This window comes from Mus caroli, chromosome 16 (assembly GCF_900094665.2).
Source record: "Mus caroli chromosome 16, CAROLI_EIJ_v1.1, whole genome shotgun sequence".
Taxonomy (NCBI): Eukaryota; Metazoa; Chordata; class Mammalia; order Rodentia; family Muridae; genus Mus; species Mus caroli.
Window position 1 is genome coordinate 89016635 of NC_034585.1, and position 16254 is coordinate 89032888.

Genomic DNA, 16254 nt, shown 5'->3' on the forward strand with positions numbered 1-16254 from the left:
AAAAGAAATTTGGGTCCATGGTAAGAAGGTTTGCAGCCTGCTCATTGGAAATTTCTAGTCTAGTGAATCTAAGTTGGGTTGTATTGAGGGAAATGATTTCCAACAAAATGGTCTTGCTCTACTGGTCTCTTTCCTCGAGTAACAGAGCAATTAAAATTGGATCAATTCCTACAAAGCAGATGAAGGATATTTTTGGGAGAACACTATACTTTATACTGTTAAGTTCATATCTTAAATATGGTTTTACATTGTGTCATAAATACTGTAGCAAACATCAAGTTTATACAAAAGCTGTTCTTTTCCTGGGATATTTCAAGAGCACATTCTCTTACACTTGATGTATTGGGTAGAAATTACCAGGAAACTTGTGTGTCACTATAGCCTCCCTGATGGTATGAGATCTTTTCGATATTTGTTTGTAACCTCACATTAAAAATCTTGTTTTTCTCTCCCACTGACTAACTCATACATGCATGGCTTCCTGTAGTCCTAACTCCTCCCATCCATATGGAATTGTGTAACTTATACCCATGGCTATTTAATAGCCATACAATTAAAATATAAACTTAAATGATAACCTGCATGTATATCATCAGATTACAAGATGTACAAAGGTGCTTCAGTGGTACCTTTAATTCTAGTTTTTTGTTTTTCCTTTTGAGTTCAATGTACTGATCTGTATCCTAATAGTTTTGTCTGGTTACATTTGTCTGGTACATGTTAATCAGGACTGGAGTTAAAACTTGGAACAGCCACCTTTTGCTTATAATAAAGGTTTGTTTCAGGTCAGGGTGACTGTTGTTAAAAATCTGAGAGAAATTGCTTGATTGCTTGATCTCAATGTGTCCTAATTGTTTTAGTCCCAACTACAAAACTCACCTGTGGAAGCGGTGGTCTTGGAATGTTATTAAAACTTCAAAATACGGTGCTGGGCCTGGAAAAATAAACAAGATCTATTAAAATAAGCCACCCTTTTTTGTCATGACCACAACCCATTTCAGCTGACAGATCAGGGTAATGTGCTGACACAGCACCTTTTAAAACTATGTTGCTGCGAAAGGAATTTTATGATACAGGGGCATTTTAGTATTTGACTGTCACTTGTAAAATGTTACTGATCATACCAGTGGGATAGCTCAGTGTATAGAGAAGTAACTCCTACAAGGTTTCTTTTTTAACCTCTATATTCCTATAATGACAGTTGCGCCCACCTACATACAAAATAAATAAATATAATTCATTTTTTGAAAAATTTCTTATTACTGATCAACTTATTGTCTTAAGTTTTAAAATAACAAGATACAGGTTTGGACTCATGAATTTTTCCCATAGGATTTTGCTAACATCATGAAAATGCTTAGGAGCTTGATTCAGGATGGGTACACGGCCCTGTTAGAGCAGCGCTGCCGCAGCGCTGCCCAGGCCTTTACAGAGCTGCTCAATGGTTTAGACCCTCAGAAAATAAAGGTAAGCTTGGTTGACTGTAACTTCCTGTTTATGTACATTGGTGTTATATGTATGTCTATATGAAGTTGTCAGATCCCTGGAGCAGAACTCTTAGACATTTGTGAGCTGCCAAGTAGATGCTGGGAATTGACCTGGGTCCTCTGGTAGAGCATCCATTGTTCCTAACTGCTGAGTATCTCTCCTGCCTAGGACTGTAACTTCTTTAGTAACAGTGCTGTTACTTTAGTAACAGTGCTGTATCTCCGATGGGTTAACTTGTATAGTATACCCTAAATCTGAGAGATCAGGTGACTCCTCTGGTGTGGGAGGCAAGTAGTGCTCCCAAATGTGTGTGGTCCACGTGGGTGCTCACTCCTTTGCCATGGTTTAGGTCTCTTATAACCCCTGATCTTTGCCAAGTTCAGGATTTGGACTCCTGTCAATCTAAAGCACGATCATAAGAGCAGACACCTCAGTCTGTCTCCAGACCCTATTATGTGGAAAAGAATGCAGCCTTCCTAGTCCATTCTGCATTGTGCCCCATGACACTCTGAGCCCCTGAATCTGAGTGGTAAATTCTACTCCATCTGTTCTGTTAGTAAGATGTTACTCTACGCTTGTGTAGCTAGGACGTTATTGAGATGCTGAGAGGACAGGCTTGTGTTCGGGTTGTTAACTGGTGTGTTTTTATTGACAGCAATTGAACCTGGCCATGATTAATTATGTATTAGTAGTCTATGGACTTGCCGTTTCTCTCCTTGGAATAGGACGACCAGAGGTAAACTGTTAACAGAGATAAACGACTGAAATACAATATTGGATGTGGAAGGTGTTTTGAAATTGTCCTCTTATTTTGGCTCATTTCTTTCTTGAAAGACTAAAATAGCTGAGTTTAACTTAGTTTTTTGCGGGGGTGTTGTGGGCCTTGAACACGGTCTTGCTGTCTGCCTGCTTTGGTTTCAAGCTTGCTCTCCTCCTCCTTCCTGCTTCTAAACACCAGCGTAAGTTGATGGGTGAATTGCTTTAGAGTTGTTTGACAGGGTGGTGATTCACGGCTATAATCCCAGTTCGGAAACAAAACCAGGAGAGTCATAAATTTGACATCAGCCTGGACCAAGACCCAGTCTTCAAAGAAGAAAAGAACATTTTCTTTGCTTTCCTAGTAGAGAAAAGCTATACTTAGCAATTTCTAGGAGTCTGCATTTTACACACAGACGAAGTAGATTTCAAAAATGTATTGTCAAGGGAAAGGGCTAGTTGGAGCAAAACATGATTGTGAGTCTGTTCTGTATGTTCTGTAAGCAGTGGGACATTACTAGTAAGTCCCCCAGACATCTCCAGACCACAGACAGTAATCACTGTGTGCAGTGACCCGGGGTGTAGTGTGCATCTATGATCCCAGCACTCGGGAGGCAGAGGCAGGTGGATCTCTGAGTTTGAGGCCAGCCTGGTCTACAGAGTGAGTTCCAGGACAGCGAGGGCTACACAGAGAAACTCTGTCTCGAAAAACCAAAAAGAAAGTAGAAAGGGCCTGGGGAAGTTGTTAGTATTGTAGTGTGATGTTTTATTAGAAAAATCAAACATGAAAATGATCCGCTGACTGAGTGATGGGTCCATGTAATATACCCTTCCTGCCAACCTGGGCCCTAAGTTTCCCTAGTTACATAAAAGCTAACATTACCACTTAATTAAAATCAAAATCCATGATTCATTTCCCAAGGGTTCATGATGCCTGGGATCGTTTTCTTGTTAACACAGCAGCAGGCTTGCCTCCCATGCACTCCTGTCTTGATTCCACTAATAGATAGTAGGAATCAAGACTTCAAAGCTGAAGTTGCATCTGTGAGTTACTGTAGAAATAGTGAAACTAATGAAAAAATTATACTAGAACTTAACACATTGAAAAGCTTTTCAGCAGACTAGCACGTATGCAGTGTATGTTGTTTGTACTGCACACACTTATTCATAGCTCCTCCTGGAAACTGCCCTGCAGAGGAGCTCCCAAGAAGCCTATGTGCAGCCCGCCTTAGAAGCCTCCTTTGGAATAGGCCTCAGAGCGTCCAGAGCCCCATTTGCCCTCACTTTCTCTTCCATCACAGTGTGCTTGCTGTTACTTTACACAACTATGAGTCTTTTTTATTTTTTAGTAGAATTTATCTGAAGCACAGAGATGCCTCTTGTTGAAGATGTAATAATATTCTCTTTAGTTCTGTTAAGTTTTTATAATGCAACAGTGTTTAACACAAGCTCTTTTTTTTTTTTTTTTTTTTTCCGAGACAGGGTTTTTCTCTGTATAGCCCCGGCTGTCCTGGAACTCACTTTGTAGACCAGGCTGGCCTCGAACTCAGAAATCCGCCTGCCTCTGCCTCCCAAGTGCTGGGATTAAAGGCATGCACCACCACGCCCGGCTAACACAAGCTCTTTTCTCAACCTGTAAAGTGTCATGCCAAAGTCATTGGAATGGCAGCTCTTCCAGAGCAACGACACTTACTGCATTATATGTTGTGCTGTCTTTGTACCCAAATCAGCCGTCCTTACACCATGAATTCACAGCTACTGTATTGAAAATAGACCTGTGAGTGTCAGTAATGTTTGTCCATTGGCAGTCTGTTTTCAGTAGGATTGCTTTTGTTGTTTCCCTTGAGTTTCCATGAGTGACACATATAAGTTACAAGAAAGTGAAATAAAAAAGACAAAATTTGCAATAGAACTTTTTGATACATAGGTATTTTTCTAAATATTAGACAAGAATCAACCTTAAGATAGTCTGTTTCAGCTTTTCTCTCCTATGACTGTTCTTTCTGCTTTTGAAGGAGCTGTCTGAAGCCGAAAACCAGTTTAAGAGGATTATCGAACACTATCCCAATGAGGGGCTCGACTGCTTGGCCTACTGTGGAATAGGAAAAGTGTATTTGAAAAAGAACAGGTCAGTAGAAGCCATGGGGAGCACCAAGGTGGTCTCTGTGGTGATTCTTTCATTCTGCCCAGGCAATGGTTGGGTACCGTGCTGAGCATGCATGTAGGCGAGAGAGAAGTGCTTCCTCGCTTCTCCCACTAGTACTTGTTGTTGTTTTGAAACATGGTTTCCCTATTTAACTCTACCTGGCCTGGAATTCAAAGAGCTATGCCTTCCTCTGTCTCTCGAGTGCTACGATTTAAATGTGTGCACCATCACACTTGGCTAAAGATGTATTTATTTTATGTGTATGGATGTTTTGCCTGCTTGTGATTCAGTGCACCTCATGCATGCTGTGCTGAGGAGACCAGAAGAGGGCGTCAGATCCTCTGCAACTGGAGTTGGTTGTGAGCTGCTACTTGGATACTGGGAACTGAACTGTGGTGCTTGCAAGAGCAACAAATGTTCTTAACCACTATCTCTACACACATACACACACACACACACACACACACACACACACACACATGCCTCCTTTTTTTATATAGGTTTTTAGGGTCTAAATGTATTGTCCTAGAACTTGATATGTAAATCAGGCAAGCTTTGAACTCAGAGATAATCCTGCTGGGATTAAAGGCATACGTCACCACACCCAGCTCTACCATATATCTTTAATTAATTATTATTGTGTGTATGTATAGACTGTGTGTGTTATAACACCTCATGTGACCTCAGGGTACAACTTTTTACAGTTCCAGGTGTAAGGCTCCAGTCACCAGGCTTTGTTTTAGGTGCCTTTATCCTCCAAGCCATCAGTCTCTCTGGCCCTTCCACTTCAGTATCTGAGACAGTCTGCCAGTGAACCTGGAGCTTGCTAACCTGGCCTGGCCAGTCAGCCCCAGGGTCTACAGACTCCCTCCACTCCCTTCCCCCTCTGTAACACAGGGGTTACAGACTTGTGCTAGGAATCTGAACTCAGGGTTTCATGTTAGCGCAGCAGATCCTTTGCTGTGATGTCTGTCTGTCTGTCTTAGGTATGGCTTGTTCTCATGGCTGTGATTTGCTTTAGAAGCTGCCTCCTCAAAGTGCATAGGACCCGAGGAATTCACATGTTCATAGATTGCAAGTTCAGCTACGAGCCTAGTCTCTAAACCTCTCTGTGGTTGAAACACTTGCTCTAGTTTACTTTGTTGTTCTGGAAGTGTTTCCTGCTTCTCAGTCTTGCCTCCCTAAATGGGCTGTGTGACCTGAGGAGACATGATACTGGCTTAGGATTTAAGACAAGTCTGTTTGGACCCTTGAATTATTTTAGATGATTTTACAGAAGAAAAATTCTTGATAATCGAATATCATATAGGACTTGATTAACCTTAAATCTTTTTCTACTTTTTAGAAGAACTTTTATGATTTTAGGTTCTCTAACATAGTGTGTGTCTACACCTTTTTTGAAGATTTTTGTTTTGGTTTTCTGAGACAGGGTTTCTCTGTATAGCCCTGGCTGTCCTGGAACTCACTNTGTAGACCAGGCTGGCCTCGAACTCAGAAATCTGCCTGCCTTTGCCTCCCAAGTGCTGGGAAAAAAGGCGTGCGTCACCATGCCTGGCTTCTTTGCAGATCTTTGAGACTAAAGTAAGTTCTTTTAGTTTCTAGTTACTGTCTGATTGGGATCAGGGATGTAGGAGATTCTAGACAGAAATGTGCTTCGTTTACATTTCTGTAACAAGTAGCAATAATATCTTAGTTACTTAAAAAGAAAATACATTACATTGGATATTTATGTCTATCGATTTATCATATGTGGTCTTTTCAGCAGTCTTGAAGTCTTGGTGAATTACTGTGGAATAAAATATTATGCCACATCTTTAATATCTTCTTTCTTCCCAATTATGTCTTTAGATTTCTTGAAGCTCTTAATCACTTTGAAAAAGCAAAGACTTTAATTAGTCGTCTCCCTGGAATTCTAACTTGGCCCACAAGTAATGTGATTATTGAAGAATCTAAGCCAGAAAAAGTCAAGGTAACTTTATTTGTTCAAGTATTCCATTCTGGCTTGAGAGCCTCTCTGCATGAAGACTTGGGGCTAGAGGACAGAGGTAGCAGCGCTCTGTGCATGCCTCTCTGAATGCCCTGGGTGTTCCTGGGTGCTAGTCTCCTGCCTTTTGCTTATGTCAGGTTTCCTTAAGGCGGTCCTGTAAGTAGTAGATCATGATCATATCTGTTCACACATGAGGGAGATAAAGGGTGGGGGTTCGGGTGATTATCACAAGGTTAAGCACAAGGAAGCAGCAGAGTTAGACACAGTGAAGCAGTGTATATTGGCTGTACCTAGGTGTCATTATGGCAGTGGAATTCCATTATAGCTGCTATATAGAAAATGAGATCAATGTCATGTCGAGGGCCATAAGGATTCATTACTGGATCCAGAAAGTCTAAATCCCATGTGCGTTTGGTGAGTGAGGGCATTACTTAATATTTGGTACTCTGATGCTTAGAACTTGACTGTGGGTGAATCACGATTAACTTTTAAAACTCCAATAAGAAGATAATTAAGAAGTTGATAGGATTTTAAGAGACATTTCTGCCCAGAAACTATAAATGTGACCAGTTAGCACACTGTCAGTTTCAGGGAAATACAAATGAAAGCCAGAGCAAACACTTTGCCCCTATTAGGCTGTAACAAGGATATAGGTAGAGCAGGGCCTTGATGCATTGCAGGTTCTAATGTAAAACAGTAAATTTGCTGTACAGAAATAGCCTGTCAATTCCTTAGGTAGCTAAGTTACAGTACTGAGTGATATAGCTATTTTGTATCTCAGTATGTACAGTGGAAAGCATGTTCTCAGAAGAACTGAATGTCTGAGTAACCAGACCAGCATGGTCTATAACAGCTTGAAGGGGGTGTGACCTGGAGCCATGGCCCACTGGGTAAGAGCACTTGTTGCTTTTTGTAGGATTCAAGTCCATTTTTTAGCCCCCACATGATAATATACAACCATTCTTACCTCCAGTTCCAGAAACCTAATGATCTCTTCCGAGCTGTGTGGCACCAGGTACACACATGGTTTATGTACACAGTCACGTAACATAAAAGCAGAGATGGGTTTTTAAAAATTATTAAAATAGGCTGAAGGGAGAAATGACTGTAGTGTGTCACATGGTGAACAGATAAATAAAAGGTACTGGCACAATGTCACAAGGAAGATGTGCCTTGAAAACATAAGGTAAACACATAAATGTGAACACATTACTGTGTGCTTGTGCGAATTGTCTGGTGTAGTAGTTATAGCCAGCAAAGCTGTTAGTGAAGAACAAAGCCAAGGATTGCTAAATATTCATACAAGCCTGGAATAAGACATCGGGGTGACTTAAACAGACCAGTACTGCAAACATGGCATGGGTGTCGTGGGGCTTCAGTACAAGGATGAATAAGTACAGTGCAAAGGGGTTCAGAGGGTGCACTCGGAGAGTGGATTCTGATGAAGTGATGTGCAGAGGGCCGTCCTGAGGGTGCTCTGCCTTTCGTAAGTCCTTTCAATCCTGAAGGAGATTAGATGCTGAAGATAACTCCCCCCTCCTAAACGTGTATTGCCCTTTTAAAGAAAAGACTTAACAAAAATGTATGGTTTGTTCTTAGACTGTCCATATTTGATGGCAGGAGAAATTACAGGCAGATTTGTTGATACACTAGTGTCGGACCAGTATTTAATCACTTTTCTTTATTTTGTTATATAGGTGATGTTAGAGAAGTTTGTTGAAGAATGCAAGTTTCCCCCAGTGCCAGATGCTGTTTGTTGCTATCAGAAGTGCCGTGGATATTCTAAAATTCAGATTTACCTAACTGATCCAGACTTTAAGGTAAATAATGAATTTACTATTTTCCAAAAGTATCTCTAAGTGAATTCAGAATGGTTCTCTGCGTGGAGGCTTGCAGGTTCTCTAGCTTGGCAGCACTTTATGTCCCCTTTCCTCCCATTCCCCTGTAGCTCTTTGTTGCCATACATGGAAACCAGAGGAACCAAAGCAATGATGTCAGTTGTTTGGTGACCTGAGAAAGCTGGCTAGCTGGCTCCATTTTGTCCTCTAGCACTGAAACATAGGAAACAAAATGATTGTTTCCTCTGATTTGTCACATTTTAAATATGTTGCAAAATTTAAATATGAAAATTTCAAGGTCATTGAAGCCTGAATTATCTTGTAGATAATTACTGAGGGCAAATCTGCTATGTAACTGAATGACTTATTAGTTTACTTAAGAGCATAGTAGCTAGAGCTGGAGAGATGGCTCAGTAGTTAAGAGCACTGACTGCTCTTCCACAGGTCCTGAGTTCAATTCCCAGTACCTACAAAGTGGCTCACAACCATCTGTAATGGGGTCTGATGTGTCTCCTGCTGTGTCTGAAGAGATAAACAGTGTACTCACATTCATAAAATAAATAAATCTAAAGAGGAGGAGGAGGAAGAAGAGGAGGTAGAAGCTGTAGGTCAGAGGAAATGATGTTTATCCAACGTTTAGTGTATTAGGAAGGACAGCCACCTTCCTGCTGTAGCAGTGAAAGTCAAGTTCTCTGACAGCACAGCCAGGCATTGGGCAGTAGCAGTGTATCACCACGTATGGAAATAGTATGTCTCGTTATGTCTGTCAGTGAATATAAGACTTTTAGTGATTTCCGTGGATGCTATTGTGAATGTATTGTATAGACATTTTTTAAATGTATATATATATCTTTGAACCCTAGGGTTTTATACGAATTAGCTGCTGCCAATACTGTAAAGTAGAATTTCATATGAACTGCTGGAAAAAGTTAAAAACAACAACTTTTAATGATAAAATTGACAAGGTAAGGCATAAAGGTTAGATTTTTGCATTATACTTGTGTCTTTAGGAAGTGTGCATCCAGTGCAGTGCACCCAGGATTGTTAGGTTTTACAGAGGAGTAATAACAAGGCGGGAAAGCAGCGTGTTTATGTTTCCTGCGACTGTAAAGGCAATTACCATTGTGATCCAAGGCCAGTGTCTCAGCGCTCGCTTTCCTCGTCGTATCTTAGGTTGTGCTCACAGTATTAGTTCTCTGAAGATTGTCCGTCAGCAGACAGTTTAAATGAACAAAGTCTCAACATTTAAAATGTATACTGCTGTTTCTCATGCGGGGGTGTCTGCAATTACTGAGAACACATGAAAGAAGCTATAAGTTTTTGGTCTAATTTGCGTTAATAAGTTATCCATCTGGTCTGTATAATCTACGGACTTAGGGAAATCTTTTCAAATCTCTCGTTTGGGGGAAAAGCTTATTATAACTTACCAGTAGGAATTACTCAAGTTAGGTGAAACAGTTCCTGTGTAACTAGGGGAAGGATGCTGTGACTCAGAAGCCATGGAGTCTAAATGGCCTTCCCTCGAGTGGTCCCTTACTATGTCTTGTGATGAGAAATTTAGTCTCTTATTGGATGCTATAAAGTTTTCAGTTGTTGATCAGGGTTGAGCGATGGCAGCTCTGTTCTGTGTGCCACATTCTCTGTTTCTGAAAGCAAGTTGAACAGTGGCCTTTTATGGAGCATATTCCTGTCTCAGAAGGGAAGTCCGATGGCCAGTCCCTAAAGGGATGGAGCTGCTGCTTAGACACGGTTCACGCCGTGTGAGCTCACTTTGCTTTCACAAACCAAAGCACACTCACTGTATATTCTTTGTATGGGAACTTCAGAGCTTACTAAAGGAGGCTGTATCCTATTTTAACAAGTCTTTGGGAATATAATGGAGTACATGTATATGTTTATCTACTGAAAACATAAGCTTTTTCTTTTTAATCAAAAAGGATTTTCTACAAGGAATCTGTCTCACTCCCGATTGTGAGGGAATCATTTCTAAGATTATCATCTACAGCAGTGGAGGTCAAGTTAAATGTGAAGTAAGTGTCTAGTAAAGATTGTTTCATAAAACTGATAAGACCTGGCTTACGTGTGTGGACTTAGTGTTGTGTGGGTCCTGTCTTTGAGAAGGCAAGGATGTCACAGTGTGAATTGCACTGAGGCTTGCTCGGTCAGTGATACTAGGAGGAGTGGTTTATATTCTAGTTATATTGGTTTTGCTCTTTGATCTAAGGCCATCAAACTTTTGGGTATTGGTGGGGATGGGGCTTTTGAACTTTGAGGGGTAACAGCAGTGAGTAGGTGTAATAACACTCAGAGCTTATTGGGTTTTCTTCTTGCTTGTAACTTTTAAAAACTTCTTCCTAAAGTGTCTCCTGTCCTGTTCCTCTTCTCAGTAAATGACTTTGTTAAGGCTTCCTGGGCTTATGTGTGGTGAGAGAGCCTCTCTACTGTTCTGTCAGTGAGCAGTGGCGAGGGCGCTGCTGAAGTCCTTATTACCTGTGCTTTGTGTTTTGTATCATGGAAGGATAAGAAAAACCTTAGCTGTCTTTGTTTTATTTTAAGTTTGAACACAAGGTCATAAAAGAAAAGGTTCCTTCAAGACCTGTTCTGAAACAGAAATGTTCCAGGTAAGACTTTGAGCATCAAGCAGTAGTTTTATGGTGTCTTGTAGAATATAATTATATTAAATGTAAGCTTCTAAATTATGCTGTTTTTTACAGTGTGTACAAAACAAATATTTGAAAATGATTTTATGTATTCTTAAACTAAAAGAACTAGGCTAAACTTGAACCAGAATCAGTTAGTGATTGATGCTTGAAATTAACGACATTTCATGTTATAATGTTTGGTAAACAGATTTGGTACTTCGGAAGAAGTGGTCTATTTCATTCTTGGGCATTTTACCTTTAATTTCAAAGCATCTCAATTTTTTTTTCATCTTTTCAGCAAACATTTTGAACCAATAACTAGTTCTTACCTTGACATTCTCAATATATTGTCAAAATCACTCACCTCTGCATCTTTATTCAGTCCAAATAATTCCAATCCTTTTTTTCTTTTTCTTTCTGGTCCTGCTTCTTTTCACTCTAAAGGGTGATTCTTCTTTCTTTTGTTAGTATCATTTGTGACCAGGAGAAAGCACAAGAAAAGGTGAACAGGGTTCCTTGCTGGAGTATTTTCAGTGTAACCACATCAACCAGCTTACCAGGCTGTGGGGCATGACTGGTCTCCCAGGAGACGACCTGGCGTTGAGATGGGAAGTTACACGTGCTTGTGCAGACTCTTGCTTTCCCAATGACTGTGCTGTAGTCTGTGTACCCGGACTTAGGGTCCATATGCTTTTAAGGATGGCACCCTTAGTTAGATGTCACTTGATATTGAAGTGCTGTTTTCATAAAATAAGTTCCTTATTTTGACTGAATTGGTGTTATAGATCAATGCATTTTGGGTTGAACAGAAGTTATAGAACAGATTCTAATTATTAAAACGTGTTAATTTATTTGGAGAATATTTCTATACCAGACAAAGAAAATAGTGTATTAGGCTTAACACAAAGGTACATTGTCACTAATTGCCACTGTCCATCAGCCTAGAGAAGTTAAGACTGAAAGAAGACAAAAAATTGAAGAGAAAGATCCAAAAACAAGAGGCAAAAAAGTTAGCACAAGAAAGAATGGAAGAGGACTTAAGAGAAAGCAATCCACCTAAAAATGAAGAGCCAGAAGGTATGTGAAAGTGCAGACTGTGAAACAGTATACCTGTTTTAAAGTGCAGATATGCAGATTCAGTTTAGATGGCTTCATACTAGTTGTTACTAGATCAAATATCACTTTTAGTTACTATTTGAATACCTAAAAATCAGATTTTTGTCACATTCTTAATACTACCTTCTACTAGCCTAAATGAGGTTATTAACCCTACATGTACGAAGCTAAGGCAGGAGGTTGCCATGGCTTTGAGGTTATCTTGTAACACATAACAAGGCTCTGTCCCCCAAAACCTAAAACCATAAAGAGCCCTCTGTTATTCTGAGACAAGTAGGTTGGTATGGAGAACTCTTCCTCAAATACAAACCCCCTGGGAGTTTGCTCCAGGCAAACCTCTTCTCCAGTGACGGCAGCTTACCTGACAGGGCGCTGTAAGGCGTGTTAATGGATCTATGTTCCAGTGCTCTGAACGAGCATTGAAGTGATCTGCAATAATGTGAAGCAGAGTTCAGTTCTGACAGTCGGTTTATTAAAAGTCAGAGTTTTAGACTGTGAACCTGCCAGCTTTGGGTTAAAATAACGTTTGCCCCTTTTCTATTGCATGTCCCTTAGATGAAATATTTCCCATTTGCTGTTTAGTTGTTTCCATCTGCCTAGTATTTGAGAAATGTCTTAAGTAAATCAAAATTCTTTCATATTGAATTTTTTTTCAGCAAATGTATTACCTTTGCATACTTCCAAACTAAGAATGCATCTAAAGTTTAGTTGGTGAGACTATGAAAGAATATTTGGGAGAAGAAAGCTTATTTTAGAGGAAAAAAGGGTTTTAGATATAGTTTTAAATTCTCTTATAAAAGTGATCTGAAAAACAGGTGGTAAAGTACTTGCTGTGGGGCTTGGGGTGTGTATTGAACCCGTGAACTGGCCAGTGCAGTGAGTGGAGTTGGCCCAGCTCTCCTACTTGTCTTCGGGGGCCTTTCACTCAGTTGCTCAGGTTGGCCCTGATAGAGTGAGCCTCAAGCTTGTGATCTTCCTGCCCTAGCTTCCCAAATAGCTTTTTTCTCAATTTTTGAACTTTCTGGCCTTTTCAAGGTAACTATTAAATGTGCATATTCCAAATTTAAAATCTCCTGAGTGGTTTGTGTAAGTCAAACCAGAGTCATATAGAACTTGGCAGGGGAGATGCCATGGTCACCGACATGGTTTTCCTTGGCAAGGCTGACTCACTACACTCTAGATGTGCTGAACCCTGCAATTTCCCCAAAAGCGTGTAGTGGGGAACTGTGTTCATGTTCTCCCCTGTAGAATATAAATATAATATAAAAACAGAAAGCAGCTATGTTTATGTTACTGTGCATGCTACATTATCTCCTTCCAAGTTTGTATAATTGCAGATTAGTCCTAGCTTACCCCGTTTTCCCCTTTCTCCCTTTTCTCAGAAACCTCCGACGGTGCTCAGAGTTGTCAGTTTCTTGACGACAGAATCCTGCAGTGCATAAAGCAGAACGCTGACAAGATTAAATCTGTTGTATTGAATACATCCACGCTTCTCAAAGAGCTGCTCTCTTGGAAGGTTCTGAGCACGGAAGACTACACAACATGCTTTTCTAGCAAAAATTTTGTCCATGAAGCAGTGGACTATGTCATCGGTCACTTGATCCAAGAGAAGAACAGAGTAAAGACACGGATATTTCTGCATGTTTTGAGTGAGCTTAAAGAGTTAGACCCCAAGTTGGCTCCCTGGATCCAGAGACTGAATAGTTTTGGTAGGTTCCTTTAAGTTCTAGAGCAGTCGTGTTTGGAAGGAAGGGCAAATACAGGCATCTGAGCCCTTTTTACTTTGCTGTTTTATTTTTTTGTGATGGCTTAAATGCATCGCTACGTTTTTGTATGGTTAAAGATACTCTCTTTCTACACAGGTGGTTTTTAGGCTACGCTAGGATAGATTATAATTAGGTTACACTATAGATAGGTTATAAGACACGTTCAAAAGATGAAAACACAGGAAAGGCCAGTCTGTAAGAAGTTCAGACCTAACTGTGCTGAGCTACCTGCGTGTGTGTAAACTAAGTCAGAAGTAGCTGTACACTTGTGCTGCCTGCTCTAAGTGCATTGGCTGCAGGTGCTTGTGTGAAGAAACAAAACCAGAAAGTCTGTATTCTGTTGATAACTGTTTAAAGGGACCAGTAGGTGAGGCTAGCTGTCAAGTACCCTGGTACTTAGCTGTTACAAATGGCAGGATTATTGCAAATGCTTTTGTTCTGATTTTGCTGATTTGACTGGGGGAAGGAAAGATTAAGAAAACTTCTTACACGCAAGCTCTGTGTCGAAGGCCTGCAAGGACTGGGGATGCCATGGTTGTGACACTGGGTGAGGGTGGGTGCCCGTGGCACTTACGAGGCAGTATTGTGATGATGCCTGGAATGGCAGCTGGCCTGGCACAGTGTGTGCCTCAGTTAGCAACTGTTGATAAAGACTAGGAGGGAAAGCCACAGAAGAGGAACAGCGCCTCTCCAATCAGCCCAGGCTTTTGGTGGCTGATGACATAAGAAGGCAGCGAGCTTGGCAGAGTTAAGAGAGCAACACACCTGGGTCTGCATAGGTCTTACCAGTTACTCGTAAATGATAAGATTGTCTATCAGATAAGCAAATTAAAAAGTTAATGCTTAGGTTTTTTTGCTATAGAGGGTAGACTCAAGCTGGAGAAGTAGGCTTACTGAGTTGTGCTCTGGGGGCTAGAGGACACCCAGCACTGTCTGCATTAGTAAATGCATCAGTTGATGCTTGCAGTTCCTCACCAGCAGGATGGTTTAGGGCCTTTTGATGTAGTTCATGTTCACTCTGAAGACAGTAAGTATGTATGCATACTCACTGTTTAACTAGGCTTTTATTCTAACCTGAATTAAAACACATTTATTTAATAAAGGAAATAATTTTCAATTCATGGGACTTTAGTTCCTTCTTACAAAAGTCTGTAGAGTGGAATCACTCGTGTGTGTGTGTGTGTGTGTGTGTGTGTGTGTGTGTTTAATTTAGAAGCCAGTGTGTTTGATCAATATAAAAGAGGGAGAAAGAAACAGATTTTCGAGAGAGAGAAAATTAACATTAGAAACTTTTTACTGTTTGCTTACATTCCTCGTGGCGCACACTGTGGTCAGGACCACCTAGGGAACAGGAGTGCATCTCTTCACAGCCAGGTCTCTTAAACTTCATTGAAGGTGTAGATTATGTTGCCATGGATTCTTGTGTGAAAAGATGCAGATTTCTCATACCTTGTGACTTCTACAAGCTAAGAATTTTGTCTGGAGGAATCAGCTATCCAGGAGTGATCTCTTGCTGACTTGACACCTAGGGTGCCTGTGAGGCATGGTGGAAAGGCAACTTTGGAGGTTGTTAGTAGGGGTCTGTGGGGTTGCACCACCCTGGGAAGATAAGAAACAACTCTTGTAGATGTTTGAGGAGGCGTCTGTCTAGCATAGTTCTTTTCAAGGCATTTGGAAAGATTTATACATTGCCGATGTCTGGCTGGTATGGAATGCATATAGGAAGACATTGAAACATTGTTAAAAAAAAAAAAAAAGGAATACAATCAGAAACAAAAGTCAAGAATTAGTGGAAAATAATGTTATGTTTTAAAGGGAATTTAATAATGGAACCACTAGAATTATTATAATTGTTACCTCAATGTTAAATCTTGTTTATGAAATGCACTATATTTTTGACTAATGTATTATTTAAACATTTTCACTGAAAATATACGCAGACTATAAATAGAATTATTTCCAAAAGATGTGGTGGTTGGGGGCTGGTGAGATGGCTCAGTGGGTAAGAGCACCCGACTGCTCTTCCGAAGATCCAGAGTTCAAATCCCAGCAACCACATGGTGGCTCACAACCATCCGCAACGAGATCTGGCGCCCTCTTCTGGAATGTCTGAAGACAACTACAGTGTACTTACATATAATAAATAAATAAATCTTTAAAAAAAAAAAAAAGATGTGGTGGTTGGAGATTTTGCTGAGGTAAATACTTTGGCTCCTGTGATTTGGGCTTTGTTGTGTTGCAGGCTTGGACGCCATAGGGCCCTTTTTCACTCGGTACGGAGCATCTCTCAAGGAGCTTGATTTCCACGTTGTGACTGTCCTCTGGGATGAGAAATACGGCCACAAACTGGGCTCTATGGAAGGAAAGCAGCTTGATTACTTCTTTGAGCCAGCATTGGCAATGGAAGCTCGCTGTTTAATATGGCTCCTGGAAGAGAACAGGGACAAGTTCCCGGCCTTGCACAGTGCCTTAGACGAGTTCTTTGATATAATGGGTATGTGAAGCACAGTTAGCA

The 16254-nt window shown here is 40.6% G+C and overlaps 1 protein-coding gene across 11 annotated transcripts in view; it reads left to right on the plus strand.

Annotated features, from left to right (window-relative positions):
- Ttc3 (tetratricopeptide repeat domain 3) overlaps positions 1-16254 on the plus strand; it is a 101334-nt gene that overhangs the window by 46363 nt on the left and 38717 nt on the right. For all 11 annotated transcript variants that reach the window (XM_029470718.1, XM_029470719.1, XM_029470712.1 and 8 more), the window contains 11 exons: positions 1333-1467; positions 2144-2224; positions 4260-4372; positions 6239-6359; positions 8075-8197; positions 9079-9180; positions 10153-10245; positions 10772-10836; positions 11798-11934; positions 13356-13682; positions 15982-16233. In XM_029470718.1, the coding sequence (XP_029326578.1) occupies positions 1333-1467; positions 2144-2224; positions 4260-4372; positions 6239-6359; positions 8075-8197; positions 9079-9180; positions 10153-10245; positions 10772-10836; positions 11798-11934; positions 13356-13682; positions 15982-16233 (1549 nt within the window). The remainder of the gene's footprint in view (positions 1-1332; positions 1468-2143; positions 2225-4259; positions 4373-6238; positions 6360-8074; positions 8198-9078; positions 9181-10152; positions 10246-10771; positions 10837-11797; positions 11935-13355; positions 13683-15981; positions 16234-16254) is intronic.